This window comes from Lethenteron reissneri, chromosome 68 (genome assembly GCF_015708825.2).
Source record: "Lethenteron reissneri isolate LAM-NWPU_2019-01 chromosome 68, ASM1570882v1, whole genome shotgun sequence".
Lineage (NCBI taxonomy): Eukaryota > Metazoa > Chordata > Hyperoartia > Petromyzontiformes > Petromyzontidae > Lethenteron > Lethenteron reissneri.
In genome coordinates, this window is record NC_083846.1 from 441,807 (window position 1) to 450,825 (window position 9,019).

A 9,019-nucleotide genomic window follows, 5' to 3' on the forward strand; every position below is an offset into this window, starting at 1 on the left:
ACATCTGTAGAACATGAAGAACCAGTGGCATCTACATCTGCAGAACGTGAAGAACCAGTGGCATCTACATCTGCAGAATGTCAAGAACCAGTGGCATCTACATCTGCAAAACGTAGAGAACCAGTGCCATCTACATCTGTAGAACATGAAGAACCAGTGGCATCTACATCTGTAGAACATGAAGAACCAGTGGCATCTAGATCTGCTGAACGTGAAAAAAACAGTGGCATCTACATCTACAAACGTGAAGAACCAGTGGCATCTACATCTACATAAGATTATACAACTTTTAAAGCCATTCCCCATGTTTAGTGTACGTGCCGTATAACACGTTTGAAATCAACAGGAGTAAAGTGGGGATTTACGACCAAATCGACTTCCGAACAGACCTCTAGAACCTAACTCGTTTGTAAGTGGAGGAGTCCCTGTACTCGGGCTTGAACCACTCTTTTTACGACGCATGATCCGGCTAATCCGTGGCTCCGCTCGTAGAAATCCTGAGCCATGGCTGGGACCATTGATCAGGGGCTGGCTCAAGTTAAGCGTGGCTCTCACTCGAGCCACGGCTCTCTCGAGCCAGAGGTAACCCTGAGCCGAGCCGTAGAGATGCATTGCAGTTTAGCGCCCCGTTGTGTAGCTTTGAAACGCACCTAATTCAGTTCCGCAACTTCATTTCTCTAAATCACACTTCTGAGAATTTGGATTCATATTGGGGGTCTGGGTGGACGGGGGAGGGAGCGGGGGGATCATTTACAACAACGACAAATTCATGAGCACAAAATAGAAAAGAAAACGTAAAAAATAAAACCGCCCCACTGCGTCCGAGGAGACGGCGAGGCAAGCGAGTCACCTTGGTGGTCGTGTCGGCCACATAGGCGAAGCTGATGCCCAGCAGCGTGGTGGTGCCCCCCAGGAAGCTGGTGAGCACGTTGGAGATGTAGAGGACCCAGAGGGGCAGCTCGAAGTGCACGATCAGGATGAAGATGACGGTGGAAAGGATGTCGCCCACGAGGGGCAGCATCAGCGCCACACGGCGTCCGTGGTTGTCGCTGAGCGCGCCCAGCGCCAGCCCGGCCGCCATGATGGGCACGAAGCCCGACAGGGAGAGGTAGAGGTAGAACTGGGATGTCTGCTCCTGCGCCTCCTGCCGGGGCGGCAGCGGCAATGGCGAGATACGAGATCACTCCCCTGGCTACCGAGATACGAGATCACACTCCTGGTTACCGAGATACGAGATCACTCCCCTGGTTACCGAGATACGAGATCACTCCCCTGGCTACCGAGATACGAGATCACTCCCCTGGTTACCGAGATACGAGATCACACCCCTAGTTACCGAGATACGAGATCACTCCCCTGGTTACTGCCACCTTCTACGCGGGTGCCACACTGAGCCATCACTTGCGATAGGCGTCTCGCTTCTGATACGGAGCCACACGACAGCTCGAAGGGGCCTTGCCTGGTAAAATAATAAATGATCATCAATTAATATCTCCCCTGAATATATCGACATACAGACAACTCCTATGTCTCTTCTGAATGCATCCTCCATCTCCCGAACACAACTCCTGAATCTCCTGAACACCTCCTGTATCTCCTGAACACACCTCCTATATCTCCTGAACACACCTCCTGAATCTCCCCCCCACCATATCCCACAGGCCCCTCGTTCACCTCCTCCGCCTTGGAGCTGTCATCGGAGGCGTTGGACCCTCCACAGCTCTCGTGCGAACCATTGGCGGACCCGCCGGCGCTACGCGAGCCGTTCCCGATCTCGTGCAGGATGCGGTTGTAGATGTAGACGCTGCTCGGAGGGCCCGACAGGCTCTGGCCGAACAGGTAGAGGATGACCAGCGGCTCGACGAAGTGAAATCGATAACCCATCGTGGAGCGTGACTCGCACAGCGCACACCTGGGGGGGGAGGGAGGGCGGGCGGGTGGACGTCACAACGATATAACTGGCTCCATAATACAGGTTTGGTTTTGTTGGGTGAGATCGCGTAAATATATAAATGTGTCGTTAAAGCCCGCCACCACCCGACACGACCAACTAGTAAGGGTTGTCACGTAAACAGAACGTGGCCAATTCGTCGCTAGTACAGCACTAGTGTATAGTAGTGTAATGTATAGTGTAGTGTATAGTGTAGTGTATAGTGTAGTATATAATAGTGTAGTATATAATAGTGTAGTGTATAATGTAGTGTATAGTGTAGTATACTAGTACAGCACTAACCGGTTGTGTGTTGGAGAGCCAAGCCACAACATTTACAATCTGAGTACGGTGACGTTAACCAGTAATTACAACCAGCTTCGTCAGGCGACAGCCAGAGTTGTGGGGAAGTCCTCCACCTGCTTCGTCCCTTCACCACAGCCGTGGATGTGGTGACGTCACTTGGTGCCCCCCTCTGGTTGATGGGGAGGTCGGTAGTGGCGGTGGTGGGGAGTGGTGGCGGTGGTGGCGGTGGTGGCGGTGATGGCGGTGGTGGGGAGTGGTGGCGCAGCAGTTAGCGCTGCGCTGCGCCACGAACCCGGCGATTCCCGGTGACGATTATCTGAACTGGACCTGCGCCTCCCCTAGGTCGACTCGGCCTTAAATGAGTACCCGGTGCGAAGGGTAAACATCGCCACCGGGGAGACAAAGGCGGCCGGGCATGGCACTGGCCACCCACCCCTCGTGTGCTACGGTGCCGGCCTTCGTAGGTGCCGCTACTCGCTAACAGCACTTGCCCCGACAGTCTGCTAGAGGTTACACGTCGGGGGAACCTTTGTCTTTGCCTTGGCTGGGTGGGTGAGTGGAGAGAGGGGGAGGGGAGGGGGGCCACAGTGGCACGGAGACGTCGCGGGCGGCGTGGGGGGGGGGCCACACGCTGCAAGCCATTGCTGGGGGTTCACAGCGGCACGACGATGATGATGGGAGATGATGATGATGGGAGATGATGATGATGGGGGTGATGATGATGGGGGGTGATGATGGGGGGTGATGATGGGGGGTGATTGATGGGGGGTGATGATGATGATGGAGGATGATGGTGATGGGGGTGATTGATGATGGGGAATGATGATGAGGGGTGATGATGATGATGATAGAGGATGATGATGATGGTGATGGGGGTGATGATGATGGAGGATGATGATGATGGAGGGTGATGATGATGATGATGGAGGATGATGATGGTGATGTGGGATGTTTTCACTGTTTGTGGATTGCCAGAGGCCACGCTGAAGGGCACCAGGGGCCGTCAGGGGCCCGCGGGCCTCGCGGGGGAGATGAGCGCAGTGGGCCACGCGGAGCTGCCCGGGGGGCGACTGAGTCCGAGGAGGGTGTGTGGGATGACCATGCAGGGCAGGCGGGGGGGGGGGGCATCGTCGGGGGGGGGCTGCAGGACATTTGTGAAGAGGCAAAGTGGAGAGAGTGGAGCCACAGGCAGCGCCACGGAGGAGGAGGAGTCTGGACAGCTGCTGGACGAGGCGTGGGAAGAGTGGAGAGAGGGAGCCCCCCCACTCCCCCCCCACTCCCCCCCCCTACTCCCCTCCACTCCCCCCCACTCCCCCCCCACTCCCCCCCCCCTACTCCCCCTCCACTCCCCCCACTTCCCCCCACTCCCCCCCCACTCCCCCCCCACTCCCCCTCCACTCCCCCCACTCCCCCCCACTCCCCCCCCACTCCCCCTCCACTCCCCCCACTCCCCCCCCACTCCCCCCCCACTCCCCCCCCACTCCCCTCCACTCCCCCCACTCCCCCCACTCCCCCCCCACTCCCCCCCACTCCCCCTACTCCCCCCCCACTACCCCCCCCGGGGGAGGGGCTCGCAGCGAGTGGCACCCGCATGTGGACGCGCTCGCTCGAGAGAGCGGTGGGAGAGCGGTGGGGTTGGTGGGTGGCGTGAGAGAAACGACCTCGTGGGGACGAGCGAGAGAGAGGCAGGAGGAGGAGGAGGGGAGTCTGGCGCTGGCTTAGCGGAGTTGGAGTCTGGACTGCCCTGCTGCGATTGACCCCACGGTGGTATTGAAAGTCAAACTACGGAGCGCACAATAAACCCACTCTGCCCTGTGCCCCCTTTATAGGACGACTCAATCTTGGTTCTTTCGGTAAAGTCACGTCGTTTTTTTCTTGCTGCGGTTGTCCCACCTGATGGCGATTGCTTGCGTTGCGATCGAAACGTCGTGATCGATTATTTTTCCACCGACGGTGACTTTACCGAAAGAACCAACGAGTAAGGACGACTCAGCCTTTATGAAGTTTATTTTTATTTTATCGGGTAAAGCCCACACCGAGCTCTGCAGCTCGTTGTTTCAGTCGGTGAGCGACCTGTCAATGATAGCTCAGCCAAGCCGCTCATCATCATCATGTATTAGCAGCAGCCAAATCACTGTAAACGCGTGGTGATGTTGATTTTAAACGTTGAGCGGAAATCCGGAGGAGGAACCAGAGAAAAATCCACGCGACCACGGGGAGAGAGAGAGACGCAAACTCCAAGTATACAGCAGCAGGCGTCAGGGTCGGGACCGAACCCACGACCTCCTGCCTACCAGGCGAGGTAGTTAACATCTCCTAGCCGTGGCTATTACGGTATTTGTCATTTCTGAGAAAGATCCACATTGCTCAGTAGGGGGGGGGCCTTACCTGGTCAATTAAAAACATGTTTTGAGTGTGAGTATCAATCACCCTGCCCGATTTGACGATGCACGAGAAAATACCATGTGGTGCCGTTCCCAAGGACTCGCCCACTTTGTGCCAAACTTAAAAATGTATTTTTAAAAATATACACAGCAGCAGCAGAACCACCACCATCATCATCAGCACCACCACCACCAGCACCAGCACCACCACCATCACCAGCACCACCACCACCAGCACCACCACCAGCACCAGCACCACCAGTAAGAGATAACAAACTAAATTACCTCTTGGAATTTTAGATACTTTGATTCTATAACATTAAAGGTCCCGTAGATACAACACGCAACACACACAGCATACAACACACACACACAGCACACAACATACAGCACACACACACAACACACACACAACACACAGCACACAACACACAGCACACAACACACAGCATACACACACAGCATACATCATACAGCAAACAACACACACAAACAAGACACACACAGCATACAACACACACACAGCATACACCACACAGCACACAACACAAACACACACAGTATACAACACACACACACAGAGTGTCGGATCTGACTGGCACACTCCTGCTACTACTGCTGCTGCTACTGCTGCTGCTACTGCTGCTGCAGCTGCTACTACTGCTCTTGCTGCTACTCCTGCTGCTGCTGCTACTGCAGCTCCTGCTGCTGCTGCTACTCCTGCTGCTACTGCAGCTGCAGCTGCTACTACTGCTCTTGCTGCTACTCCTGCTGCTGCTGCTACTGCTGCAGCTGCAGCTCCTGCTGCTGCTGGAGTGATCCGCACGCGAATCCTGACGGGGCCGGTTCGACTCCACGTGCTGCCAGATTGGAACCCGTCCCACCAACCTCTGCGCCTTCACCTACCAGCGGTTGCAGCTGCTTCCGTCTAACTTCTTTCGCACCGTACCTCGCCAAGCGCACTCATCGGAGGTGCAGGGGAGGGGCCCCAAACTAAACACGGAACGCGGTTTGTAAAGAAGTGAGTTTGGCAACGTAGATGATGATGATGGTGATTTAAAAATGCGTAGATCTCAGTGGCTTCCTAATGTCTGAAGGGAAGAGCGTTCCAGACGGCCGCAGAAGCAGCGGCTGTCTGCTCAGCCTAAAGTGTAGTGTATAGTGTAGTGTATAGTGTAGTGTGTAGTCTAGTGTGTAGTGTAGTGTGTAGTGTATAGTATGGTGTATAGTGTAGTCTGTAGTGTATAGTGTAGTGTATAGTATAGTGTATAGTGCAGTGTGTAGTGTGTCGTGTATAGTGTAGTGTATAGTAGTATAGTGTAGCGTTGACTATACAGCATCTGAAATCGCCGCGCGATGTGACGACCGTCGTTGTGTGATGTCTAAGCCGTGGTGAGGGTGAGTAGCACGGTGTGGTGGTGATGGTGAGTGGCGTGGTGGTGATGGTGAGTGGTGTGGTGGTGATGGTGAGTGGCGTGGTGGTGATGGTGAGTGGCGTGGTGGTGAGGGTGAGTGGCGTGGTGGTGATGGTGAGTGGCACGGCGTGGTGGTGATGGTGAGTGGCACGGCGTGGTGGTGATGGTGAGTGGCACGGCGTGGTGGTGATGGTGAGTGGCGTGGTGGTGATGGTGAGTGGCGTGGTGGTGAGGGTGAGTGGCGTGGTGGTGATGGTGAGTGGCACGGCGTGGTGGTGATGGTGAGTGGCACGGCGTGGTGGTGATGGTGAGTGGCACGGCGTGGTGGTGATGGTGAGTGGCGTGGTGGTGATGGTGAGTGGCGTGGTGGTGAGGGTGAGTGGCGTGGTGGTGATGGTGAGTGGCACGGCGTGGTGGTGATGGTGAGTGGCACGGCGTGGTGGTGATGGTGAGTGGCACGGCGTGGTGGTGATGGTGAGTGGCACGGTGTGGTGGTGATGGTGAGTGGCACGGCGTGGTGAGGGTGAGTGGCACGGCGTGGTGGTGATGGTGAGTGGCACGGTGTGGTGGTGATGGTGAGTGGCACGGTGTGGTGGTGATGGTGAGTGGCACGGCGTGGTGAGGGTGAGTGGCACGGCGTGGTGGTGATGGTGAGTGGCACGGTGTGGTGGTGATGGTGAGTGGCACGGCGTGGTGAGGGTGAGTGGCACGGCGTGGTGGTGATGGTGAGTGGCACGGCGTGGTGGTGATGGTGAGTGGCACGGTGTGGTAGTGATGGTGAGTGGCACGGTGTGGTGGTGATGGTGAGTGGCACGGTGTGGTGGTGATGGTGAGTGGCACGGTGTGGTGGTGATGGTGAGTGGCACGGCGTGGTGAGGGTGAGTGGCACGGCGTGGTGGTGATGGTGAGTGGCACGGTGTGGTAGTGATGGTGAGTGGCACGGTGTGGTGGTGATGGTGAGTAGCACGGCGTGATGGTGATGGTGAGTGGCACGGTGTGGTGGTGATTGTGAGTGGCACGGTGTGGTGGTGATGGTGAGTGGCACGGTGTGGTGGTGATGGTGAGTGGCACGGCGTGGTGAGGGTGAGTGGCACGGCGTGGTGGTGATGGTGAGTGGCACGGTGTGGTAGTGATGGTGAGTGGCACGGTGTGGTGGTGATGGTGAGTGGCACGGCGTGGTGAGGGTGAGTGGCACGGCGTGGTGGTGATGGTGAGTGGCACGGTGTGGTGGTGATGGTGAGTGGCACGGTGTGGTGGTGATGGTGAGTGGCACGGCGTGGTGAGGGTGAGTGGCACGGCGTGGTGGTGATGGTGAGTGGCACGGTGTGGTAGTGATGGTGAGTGGCACGGTGTGGTGGTGATGGTGAGTAGCACGGCGTGATGGTGATGGTGAGTGGCACGGTGTGGTGGTGATTGTGAGTGGCACGGCGTGGTGGTGATGGTGAGTAGCACGGCGTGATGGTGATGGTGAGTGGCACGGTGTGGTGGTGAGGGTGAGTGGCACGGCGTGGTGGTGATGGTGAGTCTCTCTTCGGCAGCAGGGGCGAAAACGCGCAATTGCGGAGCTGCGCCTCTAGCTTCGTTTCCTTTAAAACCAAACTCGTATTAGTATTTTACTTTGCCAGGTAAGGGCCACCGAGCTGCCGTGTAACTCGTTTTGTCGTCCAGAAGTGACCCGGCCAACACGAATGACGGCTGCCGCACGAAGTGGCCCTCCGTCGTCATCGTGATGCGTGAATTGACAGCCGCCAAACAACTCTCAAGGCGCGGCGACGTCGATTCAACAATGCGGAGGGGAATTCCCGGACGACCCGGAGAAAAATCCACGCGACCACGGCGAGAGAGAGAGACACGGGGAGAGAGACACGGGGAGAGAGAGACACGGGGAGAGAGATATGGGGAGTGAGAGACGCGGGGAGAGAGACACGGGGAGAGAGAGACACGGGGAGAGAGAAACGGGGAGAGAGACACGGCGAGAGAGAGAGACGGGGAGAGAGACACGGGGAGAGACACGGGGAGACAGAGACACGGGGAGAGACACGGGGGAGACACGGAGACAGAAAGAGACACGGAGACACGGGGAAGAGACAGAGAGAGACACGGGGAGAGACACGGGGAGAGAGGCACGGGGAGAGAGACACGGGAAAGAGAGACACGGGGAGACACGGAGACAGAAAGAGACATGGAGACACAGGGAGACAGAGAGAGACACGGAGACACAGGGAGACACGGCGGAGAGACAGAGAGAGACACGGGGAGACAAGAGAGACACGGGGAGACAGAGACACGGGGACAGAGAGACACGGAGAGAGAGACACGGGGGAGAGACAGAGAGACACGGGGAGACAGAGAGACACAGGGAGACAGAGAGAAACACGCAGACAGAGACACGGGGACAGAGAGACACGGGGAGAGAGACACGGGGAGACAGAGAGACACAGGGAGACAGAGAGAGACACGCAGACAGAGACATGGAGACTCACTATTTCTCGACCTCCTCCGCCTCTGTCACTCTCCAAGGTCTCTCCACTCGGAGTTTATAGACAGGCGGGGAGTGGGGGGCGGGGCTAGGAGGAAGTGGGGGGGGGGGGAGTCTCAGATCAGACCGCGCCCAAGCATCAGCCAGGGTCTCTCCACTGCTCCATGAAGAAATGAACGCGTCATCAGCCAGGGTCTCTCCACTGCTCCATGAAGGAATGAACGCGTCATCAGCCAGGGTCTCTCCACTGCTCCATGAAGGAATGGACGCGTCATCAGCCAGGGTCTCTCCACTGCTCCATGAAGAAATGAACGCGTCATCAGCCATGTTCTCTCCACTGCTCCATGAAGGAATGGACGCGTCATCAGCCATGTTCTCTCCACTGCTCCATGAAGGAATGGACGCGTCATCAGCCATGGTCTCTCCACTGCTCCATGAACGAATGAACGCGTCATCAGCCAGGGTCTCTCCACTGCTCCATGAAGGAATGAACGCGTCATCAGCC

The 9,019-nt window shown here is 56.9% G+C and overlaps 1 protein-coding gene and 1 pseudogene across 1 annotated transcript; one reads left to right on the forward strand and one right to left on the reverse strand.

Annotated features, from left to right (window-relative positions):
• Positions 1-69, forward strand: part of LOC133360433 (potassium voltage-gated channel subfamily A member 3-like) — a 5,837-nt pseudogene extending 5,768 nt beyond the window's left edge.
• Positions 70-682: 613 nt separating this feature from the next.
• On the reverse strand, positions 683-8,807 carry LOC133360290 (lysosomal proton-coupled steroid conjugate and bile acid symporter SLC46A3-like). The gene is made up of 4 exons (XM_061578932.1): positions 8,519-8,807; positions 1,675-1,912; positions 817-1,144; positions 683-717 (listed from the first exon to the last, which is right to left on the reverse strand). The coding sequence occupies exons 2-4, from the start codon at positions 1,882-1,884 to the stop codon at positions 683-685; spliced, it is 573 nt and encodes a 190-aa protein (XP_061434916.1). The 5' UTR covers positions 1,885-1,912; positions 8,519-8,807.
• Between the last annotated feature and the right edge of the window lie 212 nt (positions 8,808-9,019).